The 23701-nt window shown below is 36.9% G+C and overlaps 1 protein-coding gene across 1 annotated transcript in view; it reads right to left on the reverse strand.

Moving 5' to 3' along the window:
- Positions 1-3799: 3799 nt before the first annotated feature.
- Positions 3800-23701, reverse strand: part of zmat4a (zinc finger, matrin-type 4a) — a 63726-nt gene continuing 43824 nt past the window's right edge. Inside the window, exons 6-7 of the mRNA XM_043238276.1 lie at positions 15474-15570; positions 3800-5487 (exon numbers count right to left, since the gene is read on the reverse strand). Of these exons, the coding sequence (XP_043094211.1) occupies positions 5460-5487; positions 15474-15570 (125 nt within the window). The 3' untranslated portion in view covers positions 3800-5459. The remainder of the gene's footprint in view (positions 5488-15473; positions 15571-23701) is intronic.

Here is a 23701-nt window from a genome sequence, read left to right on the forward strand (position 1 = left end):
TCTTTTCAGATTCCTTGCTATTATACTCCTGCAATAACAGCTGGAGAGATATCTTGCGTTCTTCTTCAATTAGACCTGAAATGAACTGGGATATATTATACAGGAGACCCACTGCAGCTTGAGTTTGTGTAAGTCTGATCCAGCAGGGATGATGGGAAGAGGAACGAGGAGAAGGAAGAGTGCTTGCACTCCGAAGTAGCTGCTGGCCTTTGAACTAATGAATAATGGATGAATGGATATTTATTCTCTGAAGCTTGAAGAAAAGTTTCATAGACTAAGCTGTATGTTTTTCACTTAGCGATTATGAGTGAGTAATGCGAGTTATGAAATCAGTACAAAGGAAGGAACTCTGGATCATTTTAGGGTTTTGCACTCATGATTTATTTGGTGGTGCTGAACTTCCCGGAACTGCTAATGTAGCGTTTGCAAAGCAATTTGAAATTTTTTGTGCTAAAATTAAAATTATGAAATCATGATGACTAATTTCAGAAATTTCAATGCTGGAATTCAAAGAAAGAATGACTGATTTTAGTTAGCAACACATGGTGGTTTGTTCCAGAATTAGTGTTTTGTTTCCAATGAGCATATAATTCACTCATAGACTGGTTGCATCTAAATATGCATGCTTCCATAGGTGGTAAAAAAAGGTGAAAATCTATCTGAAAATACATTTGCAAAGTAATTCTTTTTAAGTACATTAAAGAGCATTTGATTTTGGACGTAGCCATACGTTTCATTCCTGAATCAGTGCATTTGAACAAACCAGTTTATTAAGTTATTTAATAAAACTCGTGTACTGCAGTGTTGGTGTGACCTGCTGAAATATTTAGGACCGAAACAAATGTGGTTATGTAGAAGAAAATCTTTACTTTTTTTCATAAATGCTTTCTTGTTCTCCATCACACATTCACATCATTTAATAATTCTGTTTAATTCAGAGCATTTCATCCCGAACAAGCTGTCATCTGGTGAAGCATCAAAAAGATTATTGATGCACGTTAGAAAGCCGCAGAACGCAATATATGTGTCCCTGTGCTTCCTCACAGAGTCACGGGCGGTCATGAAAAACCTGGGGGGAACAGGGGTTAAATCAAGTATCTTCTCCAGGAAGGCGGCCCCGAGCTGAGGATATGGGTGCCAGGGTGTACGGCTCTGGCTCTCAGGAGCTGTGTGATGCTGACTGGCACAACAGCGGCAGAAACATTGCTCCGGTTTAGCCTCTGACTGCCGGCCCTGGCTGGTGGTGAACTAACACACACTGACAGACATTCCACCCCCTCTGCCCACAGCATAGTAATGTCAGAGACGAAAGAGAGAGAGAGAGAGAGAGAGATAGAGATAGAGAGAGAGAGAAATGGAGCTGTTTACAAACACACACACACTCTAAAAGCAAATAACCGCTACTGCTGCGACAGATAGACACGCACAGGGGCAATGTGGGAGACTGTCCGGATGGATGTACCTTGACAACCTGGACGTCTCCCACTGGCTAAAGCCTGAGCTTCAGACATGCTGGAGCTAACCGGAACAGACAGCAGCTAATCTATTCCACTCTCTCCTCTTTTATAAACCTACTCTATATGACTCATTCCATTTACGCTCCGCGATTACGTATGAGCATTAGGGTTAGTTGTTAATCATGATTTGTTGCTGCTTCCGTGTAGGAACAATCAAAACAGATTTCTTATGGATGAGATGTGGGGGTGAGTGAGTTTCAGGTGCCTTGTAGGAGACTTCAGGCTGTTTATATGATTGGACCAATGAAGTTTCTTTTATCGTATATAGAGATTATTTACAAATATGCATGTTTTTGTGTAAGTGTGCTTGTGATATAAAATTCACACTTTATATTAGGTGGCTTTAACTGCTATGCACTTAATTTTTTTTCATATTGTATTACAAAACACTTTTGCTGCTATTGAGGTGGGATACGGGTTTAAGGTTAGGGACAGGTTTGGTGGTCTGGGTAGGTTTAAGGGTGGGTTAAGGTGTAAGGGATGGGTCAACAGTGTAATTACAGACAATAATTACAGATGTAACGACATATAGGTATTTTATAAAGTACAAGTACAATGTAAAAACATGTATGCACACAGTAAGTGCAATGTATACAGTTAACAGCAGTTAAGGCCAAAGTGGGAACAAAAATTTGAATTTCTTTTTATGATTTAGATATTTTATTTGGGAAATATTTATTTTCATTTGACTTTTTTTTATTATTTCATTAAATATTAGCTTTTTAATCTTTGAAACCCTTTGCAGATCCCTCACAAACCCCCTGGGTTTTATGCATAATGAATTCATGCATAAAGGGAAAAAATATATATTAATGAATAATTAAAAATTGATTCATGTAAATTTCTGATGGCTTGTAAAGCTCAGAATCTTTTTAGGGGATAAAATTACAATAGCATTAAAGTTTTCATTTATTTTAATTTAGAGTGGAAACAAGATTCAACTATTATTATTATTATTATTATTTATATTTACTGCTACCCAGATTTCCCTAATTTTTACTTGAAAAATAAACAATCTTTTATTTTAATTATTTATAGAAATAATTCTATTTTTAATGAGTGTCGTGTTCTGTATAAAACATAAGCTATAAAGTATAAATCCATAATCGCACACATCTTTTTCATCAACTGGACCCTTATTTCTGTGCACAGAAACACACTTTGGGTCTTGTTTTCATACGACATGCTCACATGCAGTTATTTGGTAGTGAAAAACCATGTTACGGTTTTGAAAGATTGTTTATATTAAGTACCTCTGCGCGGGCATTCTTTGTTGACTTGCTTTGACTTCCTGTCATTTGTAGCTCTACACAGAGTGGATATCCTTTCAAAATACAAATGTAGAAAAACCGATCCCCCTGGCTGTTATAGGCCTCCTATGGATCTGCTTTTCCAGCGTAAGGGCACAGAACGGGGGCTTGGAGCAATGGATTATTTATGGCTCTGGTGAGTTGCGGTCTATGGGGCCTAAAAGGCACTTACCTGTATACCAAAAATAACAGTCAGGCAGAATAGATTTAGCTCCCCACACCTGAGTGAGACTGAAAGCACATCAAAGCTTTCACATTGAACTTTTTCTTTTTTTTTTTTTTTCGGGAGAGTCACCGGACTCTTTTGGGATGGACACGGCTGCTTTATTACACGCTGTCATTTGCCCACTTCAACATCTTCACACAATCAGCTCCCTTTTGGGAGAATTCCCCATTTACATTCCATTATTTAAATTTCCTCATGAGCGGCATTAATGACTCAGGCCTTCTGATGAGGTGCCGCCATTGCCGGCATCACTTAATTAGAATAATCTGTCTCCACGGGTCAGGATGCATGAAAGGGGGTGGGGCACAGCATTGGAACGTTTCATTAGAAAAGTTCATTATCAAATAAATAGCTTTGACTCGCAGAGAGACTGAAGGTGGAGAGGTGCTCGGAAAGAACGCGGCTGTCTGAATATCGCTCCTTTGAGAGGAAAAGGAGGATGGGAAAAGCGCAACAGCTGATTGTTTTTTATTATCGAAGGTAAAATATCGGTAGCGTAGTGGGATTCTGGCAGGCAATTTCGTGTCATGCCGCAGCTTAATTAGTGTCGGAAATGAGATGTCTGAATGTTAATTACATTTGATGAAGTCTGAAGATGAATTATGAACCTGTGCCACTTCTCGCTGCTCAAATTGGGAGATAATACGTCCCACAGAGAAATAACCCACTGAGCATATCTACTTTAAAGCTTATGTACTGTACACATCTTAATAAAGAGAGTAGAAATCAAAACAGTGTAACATAAGTGATTTGAAGTGCCTTTTATTTTGTTTCAGACACAGTTGATCACATGACCCAGAGCACAAAGCGGGAGAGAACAGGAAGTTGCTCTCTTAAAGGGAACACACACTAGTTCCAATGAAACGATGCATAAATGGATACTTCCATCTTTGTGACAGAGCGGTGATTGTTTGTGCACTGAATCGCACTTATATTAAAATCTTTATGTACATTATGACCGATTACGTCCGACCACACTTGGCTAAATATGTTACGCTTTGATCTAAAGATCTGGCTTTGATAAAAATGTTTCTTCACGTCATATGTCGTTTAAGAGATTTTGCTGTTTCTTGATTATTTGTTAAGAAGGGATAAACATTGACATCTTTCTATATAGAGTGTAAAATAGGGAAGGGATTATGGGCAGTCAACCATTATCACAAAAAAATATATAACCCTGTCAGGTGTCTTATATCAGTTTAAAACATACATATTTCTGAGTTGTTCTGGGTGTAAATGACTCTAATAGCTCACTTGTAAAGACAACAGAGAAACAGACCACCACAGAGCAATGAATACCTAAACGATTGAGCAGTTATGCTGAAATATTTGACATTGGAATGCAAAAACTGACCAATCGGAATTAAGTATTTTAAAGAGCTGTGCAATAAAGTTTAATTTTAATCTTCCAATTGTTACCTTTATAACATAAAAAAATACAGGTAGTGCAAATGAATAATGCCCTCTGAATAAGTATACCTTTTAAAACAATATTTTTAAAATATTGTTTGAATATTATCAAATACCAAATTTCATACACCTCTAATTTTCGCTGTGACATGTAAAAGCAAACAGGCATGTAAAATGACTGACAGACAACCGTACGAAGTATTAGCTGCTTCCTCTTTGCTTTTCGATCTTCTCCTGAAGACCTTTATAACTTCATTCTTTTTAAAATGTCAAAAATGTATTAAAAACCAGACCGGAAATCTGAATAGGCTCACATTATCTTACAAATATTCTCGATTGCCCATTCATGAAACAGCTATCTACAGATCACACATACATACAACACATCAAATCGTTTTTTTCGTTAGAACCCTGCCCCAAGTGTCCATATTTATAGGCCAAAAACACATAGATATTTGTATAACGTGTATTGTTTGCTCACAAACAACAAATAGTGCATTAAAAATGAGAGACAAAAAAATAAATGTGGACAACAGTTTCCAAATAGTGCATTCTCTTTTTATGTTCATTTTTATGATTTTTAACTATTAATTTGGCAGATTTTGGACAAATATTGCTTAGCTGAGAAAGTGACAACGAATACGGTATTCAGTCATGCACACAACAACTGACTGAGATTAGCTATATAAAGTTCTGGTGCGATAACAGAATAAGTACCAGATGGGTGTCACTGGATGAAGTCACATCTTCTCCAGAGATTCAGAGCCTGATGTCTGTCTTTGAGTCATGAGGAGGAGAGCTGCTGTAGAGGAAGGGTTCGAGATGACTAAAGGCTGACTTTAAGAGGATTTTCTTTTGCAGTCAAATTGAGAGTAAGACAACAGAGTAAAGAGAGAGAGAGAGAGAGAGGGAGGACAGAGTAGAGACAGAAAATCCTGGGCAAGCTGATCACAGCTTGTCTGACATCAATCCAATCATCTTGTTTTTCCTGTTGGTTCACTGGACACACAGCTGATTTTTTAGGCTGGAAAGAGATAAAGAAAGTTAATAAGGTCAGATGATACAATATGATATTACGGCCACTGCAGCTGAGAAGTTCTTTAAAGCAGAAACATTTGAATTTTCACCTATGCAACCCTGCCATTTTATCCCAAAACCTTTCAGAGCTCGGCTTTAGGGCTCGGAGTGGTTTCTGTTTAATCCGCTGTCTCTATCTGATAGGTTTGAAGTTAAAGTCTAAAGTCAAAACACAGTAAATGTGCCCCACACTCCACACAGAAGAACCCATCCACTTCCCCCTTTAATGACAGGGCTGTGTAAAATTTCACTGGAACAAAAGATGATAATGTGCTGTGTAGAAACATGAGGGTGTTATGTCATTACACATTACCATAACTCTGACTCTAATGCAGCCATAGAGAAAAAAACAGGTTGAGATCTCACAGTAAAAGATGAAAGGGAAATTATGCTTGAGGCCTGTAATTTGCCACAGAATCATTTCTATATCCTGTAAACCGTGTTAACATCTCATTAAATATTTACATTGAAATATTGATAAGTGACTTTCGTCCTTGCAAAAAGACAAACCTTCAGATTGAACACAGTGGAAAATCGGTGCTATTTGTCTTCTGGTTGTCAGTAAATATTTTATGGCTCTGAACTGGTTTTGTATCCAGGGTAAAGAAAAAAAAAAATAATAATAAGGTTGATGAATAAGGTCAACCGCTCAAGGATGAATCCGTTAAATGTCATCTAGTGTATGTTGGAATTTGTAAAGTTTCTTGGAATCTGTGCAAGTTTTAGGTGTCATCAGAAATGAAACTATATTTCTTTTTCTAGATATTTCACAGTTGTAAGGGTTCATTATTAAAGACACTCAATGACAAGCTCAAAGAACATTCATTGAAGTTAGAGATTTGAGGACACTGCAGATGGAACTATCAAGAACAAGAGGCTGTATCTACCCATATCTCACTCAAAATTCTCCAAACAACCAAGATAAAGTTTGGTCATGATGCCAAGTTGAAGCCAAATCAGAGATATATAACTATATGATATCAAGAGCCTTTTAACCTTAAATTCTGATTGCTTTAAATCAGTATTGATATTGTGCATTTAGAGTAATAAATGGTGTTAGTTTAGGCTTCAGGACAGTAACCCTAAATACTAGGTGAACACTGGAGTAGTCCCAGAACATGCTACAATAGTCCACTCAATGTTCTGATGTCGATCCAACGGAACATCGTTTTTTTGTGTCGGTAAAACTACACATTTTTCTTTAAAAATCAAAAGCATCAAGGAGGTGAAATGGGAGACTTGAGCTTTTTAACATGGCTAATTATGTTCAATTAAGCACACGGTTAAAATAACACTGGAACTGATTGCGTGGAGCAATAACAGCACCAGTGAGAGCACTTCAGGCTTTAATTACAACCTTAATCTTTGATGCACCCCAGTATTGTTACAGCCGTCGTAAGCCAAAGAATGGACACAAAACCCTGAGAAAACACCACTTCATGTGACATTTCGAAGGACTCTGCTGAGGTTCAGGTCACTTGATATAATGAGAGGGAGAGGACTGTTTATCTTTGCCATAGTAATGAAATACCCCAGATGCCTCTTCAAAGGGCAATTTGCATTTTAGGCCTCAGCACTAAAACCATCCTTCATTTCCAAATGCCAGGCCTCAGAGGGTTATTCACATAAATTCTGCAGTATACAATCTCTTTAAAACAGCCCAGTAAAATCTAAAAAGACCTCCCCACCACCTACTTGTCTCTTGATACAGTGAATGAAAGACATTTTCGGCAATAACTTGTTTTGCAAAATTTGTGCTTAAATACAGCTGTATCATACATTATATTATATACTATATTCTTGAAATTTAAAAAAAGAGGAATTAATATGCATAATTTATCCTATGGCTTTTCGTAGAAAGTAGGTTTCAGTAGCTCATGGAGTATGGAGACAAGGAGCTCCAGATCGAATTCTATGTAACTATGTTTCGACAAGACAATTAAAATCTGTGTAAAAGGAAGTTGAAATGACGTGGTTGAATTAATAAATTCCTTTTGATATCAGTTTTGCATTTGTTAACACTATCAGGAAGGTTAAGGGTTGAATTTCGGGTTGAGGTTCACTTTATTTGTACACATATGTAGAGTAAGTTTGCAGTGTTATAAGTTCTCACATCTCACATTTTACAAACACCAAACAACATACGTGACAAAAGTGCTCCAAATTTCGGAAGATTTGGCATATTTCCAGCATGGTAGAGCATAACCTTATAGTGACAGTCCTAAGATAGTTGCAGTCGCCAGAAACGTGCAGTAAGGCATGTAAAAACGGTGTTGCACAAAAAGTGCACAGAGTTACATATTTAATTAGACCAGGTTGGTTTTATTACATATACCAAGACTTATTGACATTAAGAAGAAAGACAATCCTAAAAGACTTGCATGTGAAAAATGTTGCCTGAGCAAATAACATAAGCTGCCAGTGCTCACTCGATAATAACATTTATTATTTTCACCTCAAAAACTCTGTAATGCACAACAAAGCTAAAGCCTGGATAGGCAATGGTCACAATGGAAATTATTCTACAAAATCCAAAAAGCAAGATCAAACATTTGGTGTATATTTATGCAGTTGCTAAGGCAATTCAGAGCCCATGTGTATTTCAGTGTGTTTTTTATTAGGTTTTTTTGCGGTTTTATCAGCCGCCAAAAAAAACAAGCAATCAAATTTTGGCCACATCTGATTGTTTGCATTCTTTTACTTTGTGACAAATGTAAGCTTTATCTTACTTTCACAATGTTTTTGATTTCGTAATAGGTCAAGCTCACTAGTTTACTCGGCAGAAGACGCAGGCCTACCTTCGTCATGAGGTTTTCATACAGCATTTGAATTGTTGCCGCTCCTCTTAAAATAGCTGTATTAAACATGCCGTTCGTTGTTAATAATTTACAGTGCTCACATCCCAAATTAAGCCAAACGAAGTAGCCTGGAGGAAAATTTTACATAATAATCTTCACAGCTTTAGAGCCTACGTTCAAATGAAATTGCTGTTGCCAAACCAATGCTGACCTCCATCCACCTTCTCCCTCCCACCTTCCATTCATTCCTCCCTCTGGTGTTGTTTTCAAGTGCTGAACTTAAATATGATGGAACGGTCCGATTTTCGCCCATGCAGTGTTTTGTGATTTCACTCACAAAGCAACTGAGACATACATTTAACAGTGCTCTTTTCTTTTCAGTTTTGTGAGGAAAATAAAGTGTTAAATGACACAAAACCTTCATAAAATGTCACGGTGACATTGTACTTTGATTCTGAGACCTTTTAGTTCCTACCAAGAATGACCCAGTGGGTCATTCTTGTGTGATTTCAATTACCCAGTCCTCTGTATTAGTAGGACTCAGGCAGCAGGACACTGAAAGAGAGTGAGCTGCAGTAGTGGTGATTCATTCTTCTCCTAAGGCAATGCTCAAGCAGCTTCCCTATTATGCTTCTGAGTGGAGGGTGGGTGTCTCAGGATAGAGACATCAAAGAGTCATGGTCTGATCTTCTGCAATCGCAGCTGTGATGTAAAATGGAGGAAGCACTTGGGGCATACAATTTGCATTGAAGCTGTGGGATTGTGTATGTTAAATGCTGCTCTTCATGTGTAGGGTCCTCAGAAAGGATCAGCCCACTATAGTGATACTGTAACATTTTAGTCATATACTGTACATATTAAATAGTCAACGCTATTTATTTAACAACACTATGTAATTAACAATTAAAGTTTATTCAGAAATTATTTTGAAATTATTTTTCATTGACTTTATGTTGGATGAAGAAGCTGATGGTTTCCACAGATCTTTTTTAAGAACATTTGACTGGAAGTTTCTTTGGGGAAATAAAGTCTGTTATCTTTATTTTTAATAGCGCAGCTCATAGTGATCTATAAAATCGCTACCTGTAAATGTTAGGAGGTAGAAAATATCGTGTCAGAGCCATGTCTCCATAGGGTAGTGCACAGTCGACTTTAGCTCATGTCAAGCAAGTTGAAGTTCTTTTTCTATTATCTTTACTTCCAGTCTACTGTATTTTCCAAAATAAAGCAAAGAGCCCATAAAAAAGAAACCTATGCATTATGAGGTCAAGTTTTCATTTGACATTTCTCAAGACAATCAATTGTGTATAAAAGGAAAGAAAATGCAAAGCACAAATAGAGGAAAAAAAGGAGAACAAACCCACAGATCACACTTTTACTCTTCAAAGAAATAATGACATGGATGAATCAGCTGTGTCTGTATAAAACAAACAAGTCTACACAAAGGATGGCTTTTCAAGATGAAATACAATGTTTAAGGAATGAGTCATCCAAAATGCCAAAGCAGGTTTTTCAATGTCACATTAAAGCCATGTTGCTGTAGCTTAACTAGCAGATAATGGAACAATCAAGCAAGGTCAAAGATTTGAGGGAACACAAGGGTCTACTGATAAAATATATACATAAATACACTTTGAGTTGCTATGAATAAAAGTCCTGTAAAATCAATAAATGTTAAAGCGGGGCTGGCGAAGCTCCAGCATCCCTGTGATCCTGTATAAAGGATAAATGGTTGGGAGAAAGGATAGGATGAGAGTTTAATTTACTCACTGTCATCATTTACGCACTGTCATGTTGTTCTAACCTGTATGTTATACTTTGTTTTGTTAAACAAAAAAGTCGTTGTTTTTTTGGTTTTGGAACCAAACCATATAGAAACCATATAGTAAATGCTATATTTTAGCTTTTTAATTTACAGCTGAACCAGGACCGTTGAACGCAGTCACTATTAAACATTTGTCTTCTTCACATTATAATTTTTCAAGACAAGTAGCGTATCTTAGTTAAGTGGAGAAAATAATTTTTGACTGCATCAAATCATTTTCTGTACCTAAAATGGCAACAGTCATTTGACATGATATATATAATATATACATAATATAAAATCAAGTATTTACTGTGAGATTATATAGTTTTTTTAAGCACAGTGTGACACTGAAATATCGTTAACCTCAAAAAAATAAAAAGCTTTTTTATCTTCTGTCACACAAAATAAGTCCTCATCTTGTCTCATCACAATATGATGCCAAAAGCAAACACTTTTGTTTGAAGACTTTCTTAGGCTATTTGTTCAGACTGTAACAAAATCAATACTTCATGTTTTATCGGTGCTTGGAGTGTAGACATGTTTATTTTACACTGAAAAATCAAGATTACCCTAGGGAGCTTACTTCTTGTGTGAGACAAACAAATCAGCCAAGATGGTGTTTGGAAAATGGGGCAAGTGAGATTGAAGGCAAATAGCTTGTTGCAGACAGGATGAGACTGGAATCAAAGAGCTGTCAGTTGGCTGTGTGGAGACATATCCTCCTGGCTGTAAGGTTGCCGAGCTGGAGAATTGTATTGGGAATAGGATGATGGACAGGAGAGAGACCGAGATGAAAGAATTTCATTAACCAGCAGGGTTAAAAGCAGCGGTTGGGGTAAAAGATAGCTGGAGGAGGGGGACGGTGATGAGAAGTTATAATGCAGGCGTCTTACAGTGTACCGTTTAAAGGCATAGTTCACCCAAAAATGTTATGTTTATCTGCTTACCCACAGAGCATCCAAGATGTAGGTGGCTTTGTTTCTTTAGTAGAACACAAACAAAACATTTTAACTCAAACCGTTGCGGTCTGTCATACATATAATGGAAGTCAATGGCAACCAAACGTTCCAAAGCTCTGAGAATCAAAAACAAACATACACAGACGAAACCAAATTAAACCCTTCGGCGATACATTAAGATGTTAAGACACAAAAAAACAAACACTATTTATATAATTACCTCTTATACACCACAATCTTATACACCGACTCTCCTCAGTTCTGTTACAACATCCGGCGCGTTTCTATGGGTCGCGTAATGCAAGGATCGACGTCTATAACTATGTGTATATATCTATGTGCCAAAGCACACCGATGCGTCATGTGCCAAATGTTGTGAATGAGCTGAGGAGAGTTGAAGATTGTGGTGTATAAGAGGTAAAAAATGATATAAATACTGTTTGGTTTCATCACAAGCCGTAGGGTTTAATTTGGTTTCATCTGTGTGTTTTTTGGACTTTCAGAGCTTTGGAACGTTTGGTTGCCATTGACCTCCATTACATGACTGATAGACTGCAAAGGTTTGAGTTAAAAATCTTTGTTTTGTTCTACTGAAGAAACAAAGTTACCTACGCCTTAGATGCCCTAGGGGTAAGCAGATAAACATCACATTTTGGGGTGAACTATCCCTTTAATGTACTGAACAGAACCTTTAATCATTTTAGCTGAAAAACAGCAAGGAGACAGACGGCATCCCTGATGCATGCTATGGGCACTTTCATAACCCTTAAGTTGTTGTTCGTGACGGCTAGTAATTTATTTACTCCGTTTACTTGTTGAGGCAGACATTTACAAAACAGATTAATAATGACATGGTTTAAATGAAAAGGTGTCAAAAGTATCCACACTTTTGTACCAAATGAATATTGCAATAAAAAAACAGTGAAAGCTAATTGTCTTTGTTATCATCCTTCTTCGGTTGATGCTATGTGCTGAAAGACTAAAAGCCTAAATCTCTAAGTGGTTAAAAATTGTAAAATTGTAACATTTCTGTAAGAATAACATAAATGTTCTCCATTAGAATGTTGTTAGCTCTGAAACAACAGTAGCAGTTATCAATCAGAAGGTATAAACATTTGCTAAGAGAAAAAGTTTGTTGTTTAGGGGATAGAAAAAGACATGTTCTGGTATGTGGTAAGCATGCTGCTCCTGTGTTTGTACTCTATTTAATGGTGTAGTGATGCAATGATAATGAGCCTGTTGGCCATGGCTTGACCTATTGATACTTGTGTAGAGTTTTAATCTGCTAATATCCCATAGCCTTCTTTGTGTTTATCAGGAAATCACATGTATTGATGGAATCACATGTCACTTGCTTATGTGTGTAAAACCAACATTAAAAAAATTGTGTCTTACAGAAAGTTAAGAGCATAGAAGAGCCCTAAATCAAGAAAACAAGGTAACACTTTATTTTAAGGACAAATTTTTACTCCTAAATAGTCGCTTATTAGCAAGCATATTACTAGCACATATTACTGACTGTTTATTAGTACTTAAACCTGGTTTAAGGTCAGTGGATCAATAATTTTTTTTATTTAAGTAGTATGTTAGTAATATGGCCAGGGCAAGGCTAAAGGGGCAGTCACACTGCACTGAATACAGACTGGAAATGCATGCCTGTGTGAAAAGTTTTTTTTAAATATTTCGCTGCATTCCAAAGTTCAAGCTTGATAAACTCTGTGCTGCAAATTCGCATCATGCAATACTGGACACTGTGTGAGCAATGGCAGATTAATACATGAGAGCATAACCTCCTACCTGAATTAAAAGAACTCATTTAAAACTGCAGCGCTGCAGGGAAGTGGAGTAGAAATTTTCTACGTATTTTAATTTGTTATGTGTTGAATTTAAGTTTTTAATTTTACGTTTTTTTTCAACATTTTTTAAAAGCCTTCCTAGCCTTACATACTCCGCCAATGACTTATAACACACACCGGGGACGTGCAGTAGAACACAAACATTCTAAATATTAAAAACGAAGGGATTACAATATAAAAGATTATTATTGTGTAGGCTACATAAATATGAAAAAATGCCTACATGTCATAATGGATAGTCATTGCATGTCATTACATGATAGTCATTAGCAACTCAGTTTCCTCTATGGAAATGTGTTTAGTCTTGTGCTTGTAAATTCTGCCTACATATTTGCCATGGCAAAGGTAATGGGGGTATGAGACTCTGATCAGCTTATTGCAAGTTATGCCCAAAATACACCCATTACTCATTAAGAACATAGTTTTTCTCTTCGTTAAACCAGCAAGTGGATGCATGGACCATGCACTTAGATCCTTAAAATAGGGCTTATCAAACAATCCTTTGACTAAAAAACAATAAAAAGTACTAAATCAGCATATAATAATGATTTCTGAAATCCTGTTTATTTCATAATATTGTTGCTTTTATTTTATTCTTGATCAAAAAAAAATGGCATAAGATTTTTTTACATTTTGACATTGTATCTTGTCATAATCCTAAATAAAAGGAGACACCACATTAAGCAGCAATGATTGCCTTCAAAGAAGACAAATAATTTTTTTTTATACTTTACTGGAGTAAAGATAATTAATGCATCCTTAGAGCTGAACTGAATTGCTAAATATAAAGTTGTTCTCAATTTGGCAGGGGAAAAGTATTTGGCTTGTTGGCTAGGAGTGTGCTTGGCTGAATGAAGAAAGGAAGAGGCAGGAAGTTTCATTTAGTCTGTCTGAGGAGACACGGAGTGTGTCTATTGATCTGCACACTTATCAATACCCTTAACACGGAAAGGTCATTTGTTTTACCATCCCCCTTCAAAGAGTGTGAACTGTCTATCCTCATTGTGCATGTGTGTGTATCTGATGAAGTTCATGTTGAGTGTCTTTGATAAAAATGAAACAGATGTGTAGTAGCTTTTGTTGATTAATATTCTCAGACAATAGTCTATATCGTGACAACCCTTTTCAATCCAGGTTTTGCCAAATTTTGCTTTGCAAAAATCGTAGGGCCCTTATAATCTATTCAGCATGCCAGCATGCTCTGTTTGGTTATATGTTTGTGACAGCATGTATTTGTATCTCAATCAGTCAACTCGTTGATGTGGTCCACTCAAAACAAACCACCTGGATAAGGATCAGCAGGCACAGTGCAGAACAGTACACCCCCTGAAACATACGCTACTGGACCATATGACAGGGAAGACATCCAGTTTGACGGCAGAGGGTTATAAAAGGGCTGGTCATCTGACAGCTATGTAAACGGAGTCAGGCTGCACTTTGTTTTTTACAAAGCTCAGAGTTATAGAGCAGTAGATTTTGTCTAGTGAGGAGCAACGGAGAAGGATTTTAATAAGCGATGGACGGCTGACTAAGAGTCTAATCTCAATGCTCACTAAAATCCCAGTTTTGGATGTGCTCCTAATGTTTGCACAGCTAATGACCCGCATGTGTGTATAAACAGAGGAACTGGGGTCAGCACCGAAATTATGGAGTAATTGCTTCAAACATGCTTGGAGCAGAGCGTTGAAAGAAGGGGGAAATTCTGAACAAACAGTCACACTGCCAGTCCAGAGGACTGAAAGACTTAAAGAAGAACAGTCCAGAAATTCAATACAAATTCAAGAACATTTAAAAACGCCCTGGAACCTACCACCACTTTCAGGAAGTCTGTCTCAGTAGCTGAGAAAACCAAACATTTTTTATTGTATGTGTGTATAGGATAAGATTTAAACATCATAAGATTTATGTACCAACTGAAAGCTGAATAAATAATTGATACGACAATATTTGGCCAGGATTCAACCATTTAAAATCTGTAATCTGAGGGTGCAAAATCAAAATACTGAGAAAATCACCTTCAAATAAAGTTTTTAGAAATAAAATAAAGAAAAATAATAATTTTGACCCATACAATGTATTTTTGCTTATTGCTATAAATATACCTCAGTGACTTGAAACTGGTTTTGTGGTCCAGGATCACATACATGTGTATATATATATATATATATATATATATATATATATATATATATATATTGATATATATTGATATATACCGTATATACACATACATTTTTGCTTGATTATATTAAAATAAAACATTTTGGTAATGAGTTCCAAAAGCTTTAAATACATTTTAGCATTTAGATGGATAGAATGTTTGAGCTATTCTACAAACTTATTTACAAAATATCAAAATTTTAGTAATTAAAAAATAATAATGATTATTATTATTATTTATTTTATTGCTATTAAACAAGAATACAAAAACACATATTGTATAAATTAAAAACAACCTCAAAAAACAAGCTGTTTTGTGTTTTTTTGCGCATGAGGTGCATGTTGACACTTACTTGTTTTGGTGCTTGGAGCCCTGCAGGTGTGCATGATACTGTGCCACTGAATTCAGCGTGACACTGCAGACGTCGCATGTGTAGCAGCGTTTTAAACCTACACGGAAAAGAGACACAAGAAAATTCAGCTGTGAAATCTCGTCGCGTATGCCTTTCAATAACATCATCTTTACAACAATTAGAGAAAAAACTATTTTATGAATCATAATTACATGCCTATCCTATGACTATCTTTTGTCCACGGCCTCTGCGCCACGCTCAGCTGAAAGCAGAGTGGTCAATAAAGCCTTATCATGTCATTCCCGAGAACAGAAGGACTAACTGGGGAATGAGATAACGCTGGTCTCTATCTCTCTCAGTCAGCTGAGGCTCAACACGGGTCACTGCTCGGTTGTGTTTCGCAGTTCTGCCTGATCAACTCTCCTGATTACCGTACCCTGAGGGACTGTGTGTGCAGAGAGAATCAATTAAAGAGATATAAATATAGAAATGTCAAGCCTTTTTATTTATTTATTTATTTGTGTTTTTAAGAACAACTATGAAATTACAATGGAAGGTCTCTCCATGAAATGTGATCGGAGCCTAGGGAGGGGGACCTTAGATGAGACAAGTTCCTCTATTCTTGTGTGTGTGTGTGTGTGTGTGTCTCAAGTGACATTATAAATATTTGAGAAGGCCATGTGGCTTGTAATCCAGCTTGGGCTACTGATGTTGTTGCACCCGTAAGGGCAAGAGAGCGGAAACCATGAACCGTGATGCTCGAGCAGATATTAAAAAAATATAAGCGTGAAACGACTGAAACGAAATATGACTTCATATTATGATTCAGTGGGGAAGCTGCTCAGAATTGGAAGTAGTTTATAAACAGTCAGATTATACATTTAACATAAACTGAAACGTATGCTTAATTTAGATTAAAAACAGAAAGCTAAATTACTAATTTAAAAAAAATAATACCACTAAACCTCATTTATTTAATGCTGAATTGTTTATTTAGGTAATCAAGCATATTTATTATATATATATATATATATATATAGACCAAAAAAAAAAAACAGCACATCTGATCACAGTCTTTGTTGTAACATAAAATGTGACAAAAATACAGTAATATAGCATTCTGTCACACTTCTAACTGCTGGAAAATGTAAAAGTAGTTAGTTACTCTACTCTGCCTATTTGTGTGTTGACTCTGGACAGCAAAAAAGCTTGTTGCTAACGTGACACAGCAGCACTTTGGCTCTCTATCAGTGCTGTTTGCCGCCTGCACCCCCGATATGGATTAAGCGTCCCGTGTAATTGCTGTCATGTTGCACTAATGATATTGCAGCTGAAAAATGGCCTTTGCAATCTCCTCCTCTCCAAATTGAGTTAAACCCATAAACAATGTTCGCAGGAGAAGGGCATGGAGAAATTAATGTCGTACTGTTGATTCATCATCATGCTTAATTTTACTCATTCTCATACATCTAGAGATTGCTGCCTCTGTTGATATTTTGTATTACAGCAGGTTGGCAGAAAAAAAAAAGAAACCCTGACACCGACAGACCAGGAACAAAGTCTTCCTTGTGTCTATCTGTGTTATACCCCAGAGTGTGATTATTTCTGCCACTGGGCAGCCAGCAGGAGTTTTTAAAACTTGCTAATCATATCAGCAACAGTGAAACTGAAAAGCACAGCAAAAAATGTCCTTTCCCTCAACAACTTTTTAAAGCTTCTAGATTCATGGCCATACACAAAAATTTTTTTTTGACTTCAGCAGTTTAACATTTGTACGCTGTGCCCATGGTTTGTCTCAGACTGATGACCCAGAAAGAATTAGCATATTTTTGTTGTGTTTCTTCACTGATTTTTTGGCCAGAAATTTCGGCATAAAAAGTCTTTGTGGTTGCCAATTAAGCTGACCATATCGTCAGCTGTTGCATTTAGCTGGTATATTTTATTGGTGGGATAAATACACCCGCTTGCTTATTCCCCAGACGCAGTCTCTCTTGGGTACTGACATTGAGAGGATGTGGCAGAGCCGTGTAGCTTGTGGTGACTCCCAGCTGGCCTTTTGACGGGCCGCCTCTCAAATGCTTTTTGAAAAGGTGAAATAATGGAGCACCGCCCAGGCATCCATCAATGTTAGCCATCCGTTCTGCTTGTCGCGCTGCCCACGGAACACATGAGCAATGAAGAGTCGACCAGTGTGCAGCTCCCATGAGGTCTCTCTCATCGGTGTCACCCTTGCCTCAGATTTATTGCCGTTAGCACAGAATATCCACCGAATAGGAACGGAGGAACCACAAGTGGAAAAAATAAGATGGAATATTGCCTCTTTGATATCCCTGTTTCACAGCATATATGCTGTATTTTAACAGAGCACATTCCACCTATTATCATAGTATATGGATGCAGATGAAGACTCGCTTAAATAGAAATGTACAAATTTGCATGAGGAAATAAATTTTGACCATTTGGCTAAGAGTGTTATTTAGAATAAAAATGTGTAGATGTAATGGAATAAACAGCTTGCAGAATTCCTAGAGCACAATAAAGTTTAATGAAGCCTTCAGGGATATTATCACCTCCTCTGGCTTCTGGTCTCGTCAGGGATCATAACACCACTGAACTGGGACATGCCTTGGGACATACTCACTTAGTGAGATTCCCATCTGTCGATCCTACAGTTTATCCAACCTAACTTAGTTGGAATAATAGTCAGACTATTAGTCACTAATCATTACACTCTGAGAGTCATTTCATTTTGCCATCAATAGCCATATAAGACACAAGGAAACAATCACCACAGCTGGAATTTCAACAGACACTATTGAGGAGCAACTATAAGTGCTGTTGGACTTTTTAAAAAAAGGTAAACATTAGCTCATTGGCCATTTTTAATTTGCTATTGTATAAACAGTGCTGTTCAAATGTTGGCTGATGACTTCCCTGAGGTAAAGGAACTGCTACTTGACATTTTGTGTACAAGATGTTTTAATGATGTCTCTCCATGGATAAAATGCTAATTGAGTTGTTACGTGAGATGTAACAACTCAATTAGAATTTTAGGTGAAATGCTCATTTATGTATATTTTGCATTAAAACTAGTAATAAGGAGGAAGGAGCGCTCACGCACTCCGCTGCTGTTTGAACTGAGGTGTTATACAGCAATTTTCTTGCGTCACATCAAAGAGTGTAAAAACGCCATTTGAATTTTGATTTGTTCAGCACACATGTTCCAAACCAAATTTTTGCTACAAATAAGTGTAGCGTTACACCCCTAATACAAACATACATATACAAATGTACACACTACTACTACTACCGCTACTAAAGCTACTACTACTACTACTTAGTAAAATGCTTTAGCATGCACACATGCTTTTCCAATCTGGCCTCTATAGGACAAGCTCTCTTGCAAGTTCATCATTTATGAACTTTAAGGCAAGTTCATCTATTTTTTCCTCCAGGCATCTGTCTGCCTGATGGTACAGCACAGATCTTGCTTTGATTCTCTTAGCGGGCCAGAAAACCTAAGCATATGTTTATAGAAAAAGTATAAGATATTCCAACTACTACATCATTTATATTGGCAGTGGTCATGAGGGCAGAAGTCATATTCACAACACCCTGTCATACTCAGCACATTATCAACCTGCCGAACAGGCTTGAATCAGCATGTTTGCACTGTAAATAGACAATGTTTCTGCCTCAATTTGTCATCAGCTCTGCTGTGAATTCAAACATGAGCAAAAATATGCTAAACAACAATGAATGAGAAAAATATGGCCATATTTGTACAGTGTCACGCAGATGGCATCTAAATGGTGGGTAATTCAGCAAAAACTGATCCACTTCTGCTCCAGAAGAAAACATATCAACCATATCAAATTGAAAAAGCCCATGGCTAGTGCCCATATTTAGCAGTGCACATATAATACAGCACAATTCATTTAGCATCTTCAGATTACATTCTCATACTAATAATTACAGTACCTCAGTTATGTGATAAAAGTACATTATATAGTTCACCCGAAATGAAAAGGGTGAATATTTTGAAAGGATATCATCCTAGTGACCAGCTGTGTAAAGATACATTAAAATATTTCTCAGAATACTTTCTTTTGTGTTATTGCAGAAGAGAATGCAATGTAAGGATGAGTTAATGAGTTAAAGGATGACAGAATCTTACTTTTAGGGTGAACTAACCTTAAATTAATTCTGACAATTGCAGGTGCAAGATATCTTAAATTAAATCTTTTTCGAGGACACTGAAGCTGCAAAAATAAAGTAATGCTTCTGCCTTTCCAAAATAATTTTACAAGAGTAATACAATAATTTCAATAAAGCCCAAAAGAATACAGATAACACCTTAGCATGAAATCGCAACAACCACCAACACTCCTCGATCGTCTTCAGAGTGGCACATAAGACTAATGGCTTCTACACTGAAGCACTAGGCAAGAAGAATGTAATTGCACAGTCCTTCGGAGTGAAGATGCTGATTACCAGACGAGCCAAATTATATCTCCAGACTTGTCTTTCCAATTAACCAGCAGGACTGTATTTGGATAGATGGAATTTGTCACAGGCACTGCCGGATTGGCTTGGTGATGACACACACACAGACACAAAAGATCCATAATCACTACTGAAATCATATCATTGTGAATTATATCAGCATCTTCTGTTAAAATGAGGGCAGCTAAACGGACTTGATTGATAACTTGTTTGAAATGGAAGCTCTTTTCCTCAAAGGCAAAACAAAGCATCAACTAAAATCCAGTTTTCAACATTCATTTTGGTCACTGCATTGCTAAATTAATAGTAAAAGAACTGTACGAGACCAAGCAAACTATCATGCTGATTTATTGAAGATATGATGAAAACCTCATTCTGATGTTACTATTTGGAAGGTTTTGTGTTTGTAAAAAGAGTACACAGACTGAATTAAAAAGTTTTTTGTGTAGTAATTCATATTTTAAAAACATTAAATGTTATGATAGCTTATGATAGCTGTGTGAGACAGAATGGCAGAAAAATGTCTCTATCTGTAATTCCAGCAGAACACATCACAATGTCGGATCAAATCACAAGGGCTTCCTCCACTTTCTCCACCGAGTGCTGAGAAAGAGAAAAATAATCCCCATTTGCTGCCTCTCCTTCAAAATGACTATGGATTGGCCCTCTAATGAGTTGGGTTTTTGTTCAGTGTGCAATGTTAAGTGTTAAAAGGATGGGTTGGATGAATGTGAGGGTGAAAATAGCAACTACACACTCATGTAGTACATGAGGAAAACGAGTGAGAGTGAAGAGCAAAAAAGAGGCAGAGACATAAAATGAGGTCTGCTCTTCAGTTCACCGCTGAAAAACACAGATTTGACAGGCTTTAGACGCACATTACTTCACAAAGTCCAAAAATCCACAAAAGATTAAATAAATATGAAGTAAAAAAATATATGAATAAAACGAGTACTAAAAAAAACTATTATAAAACTATTAATTATATATAATACATAATATACATTATATATATATATATATATATATATATATATATATATATATATATATATATATATAAAAATGTGTGTATATAAATATGTATATATTGTATAAATGTATATATGTAAATATATATAATTAATACATATATATAATATAAATATATATGTATAAATGTACTGCGTATTTAAATAACATCTGTACATGTACATCATGAATGATAAATGTATTTACCTATAATGTATACATAGTTTTATGTATATAATACCTGACAGCTTATTTCACTCATCTGAATTAAATGTTTATTTGAATCAATCGTTGATAAAATATTTTAAATGTAATATGCGTTAAATCATTATGTATTTCTGTCCTTGTATATTGAGCTTTTTTCATCATCAGCATACAGTATACATACTGTACTTGTTGTAACATTCAACTGGTATCACCCTTTTCTACAGTTTAGAAAAATGCAGGAGAACCACTTGATGTTTACCCTCCCAAAAATCTACAGAATACAGAAGTAACACTTTGCCCCTCTTGTGTAAATAAAAAGGTGCTGCAATTCAAAGCAGCAGGAGAGGAAAACGTGCCATGCACACACACACACACACACACACACAAACACACACACATTCATGAGAAACCACGCAGACATAGTGCTCAACAGAAAAACTATGAATATTTCATGATGTTGCAGTCTTCAAAGTGTGACTGCGTGCCTCCCTCTCTGATGCTCTGAACATCAGACAACACTCAAAGGATGCCCGGGACAGATATATGCAAACAGAGAAAAATGCAGAAAAATCTAAGGCGAGCAGACAGACAGAGAAGAAAACATGGGATGGATACTGAAAGAGAGACAGAGGCAAGTGCTAACGCTTTGTGTGAAAGATGAGCCTGCCACCAGCAGCTCCCAGCCCGATGAATTAGACAGCAAGTTCTTCTGCAACATTTTCCTCTCTGCCAAACTCTCTCTCTCTCGCTCGCTCTGGCCGTTAGGGTGATTTGCCACATCATTACTAATTGATAATCACGTTGGAGAGAAGCCATCAGAGGCATACTACCGAACGTTGCGGTGTCTATGGTGACATTTGCTGGCTGGAGTAATGACTAGGTGACATTAGTGAGAGACCTTGCAGGGCAGACAGTGAGAACGGGCAGCCGAGGGGAAAATTGCAGAGATGGTTGGCCCATCCATTTTTCCCTCCTTAACCCAGTGAAGAGGAAATGTGTGTGAAAGATCAGCTGTGGTGCAGTATACCGTCCGGCCATTTGTAGGTCCATTTTGTCTTCCTGATGCTGAAATCACAGTGTGTGGTAGTAAATGCAAACTGAAAATGGATATATATATATAGGGGCCGAGGATAACTGTAACACCTAGTACCAATTTAAGTTGTAAGTCATGGTGGACAATTAGGGCTGAGTGATGAAATGGTAACAATAATTACTGCAAAATTATTTCATAATGTTCAATGTTTTTGCTCCAAAAGAGGAATGAAACCACACAAACATTTAGTGTTTTTACCATAAAGAGTAGTTTAAAACCCACAATTGTTTTGTTTTACAGTTAAAGTGAAAAAGTGTACCAAAAACAGTGATCTCTCCTACTTTAAAATTTTACCTTAATCTCTTTAGGCCCCTTTTCACTAGTGCGTTTTAGTTTTAAATCTGTGTGTACAACCATAGATATGTATAGGTAGATGCTGTATTATTTAGCTCACGGATGCATCTACGTGCTTTGAGCAATCAGATGGGGAATCTACCAATGCAGGTACAACAACAAGCAAGATGTTATTTTCAAAGGTCTCTGTTATGCTCTGTTTACACTGAAACACAATGCCAGAGTTTTCAAACTAAAACTAGGTCTGCAGCGTTTTCGAGAGTCTCTTTTTTGGCCTCTAAACCGTAGCAAAAGTCATGCTTTTTGAAACGAGAGCGCACAATAATTAATGATTAAAATAATTGATAAATCTGTTGTGATGTTTGGAAATGTAGATAATTCTATCCTCAAGTGAAGTAAAAATCTCCAGTATATTTTCTCATTGGGCACTCAGCCTAATTGTTTTCCATTTTAATCTTGTGCTGACAGAGTAATAGTCACTATGAGCCTGGCCAAGTCTTGTGTGTGTCTTCCATTAACAAGGTTACTCTGAATTCACCATTCATCACTCTAAGCTAGGGATAACCTTCAGTCCAAACAAACTAAACCCAACCACTGGGATGAGCTGAGTGCTCATCTCAGTCTCACAGCACCAATCTCTCCAAAGCTTTGATCTGCACTGCATTGAATCTCTTTAGCTCTAATGAGTTCAAGCATCCCATGTTACTTAATAGTTCTGCTAGGAAGTGGGAGTCCTCACAGCAGTGACTGCTGGTCTCAACTCTTTCCCTCTCACCTGAGAGAAAATTTATTTGTAATTGTTATTGACATAATGTGAGCCATGAGACAATGGGAGAGCGCGCTCTTCATCCCTCGGAAATTAATAGCCTGTATCAAAGTCCCTGGACACGCAACCTATTGCTTTTATTCTCCTAGAGCTCAGTCTTGAGAAGAGGCAAGGGAAGTAAAAGACACATCGAGAAGTTTTATTGTATTATGTGAGCGCTTCCATTAATCTGTTGAGGAAGTGAGCCCCACGGCACCAACTACTGCTCTGAGCTGGGAATAGCCTTCAATAAAAAAGCACAGTGAAATATAACATGAGCAACAGAGGTCAATCTTTGTGACCTCACAGAGC

The sequence above is a fragment of the Puntigrus tetrazona genome, chromosome 5 (assembly GCF_018831695.1).
Source record: "Puntigrus tetrazona isolate hp1 chromosome 5, ASM1883169v1, whole genome shotgun sequence".
NCBI classification, from domain to species: Eukaryota; Metazoa; Chordata; class Actinopteri; order Cypriniformes; family Cyprinidae; genus Puntigrus; species Puntigrus tetrazona.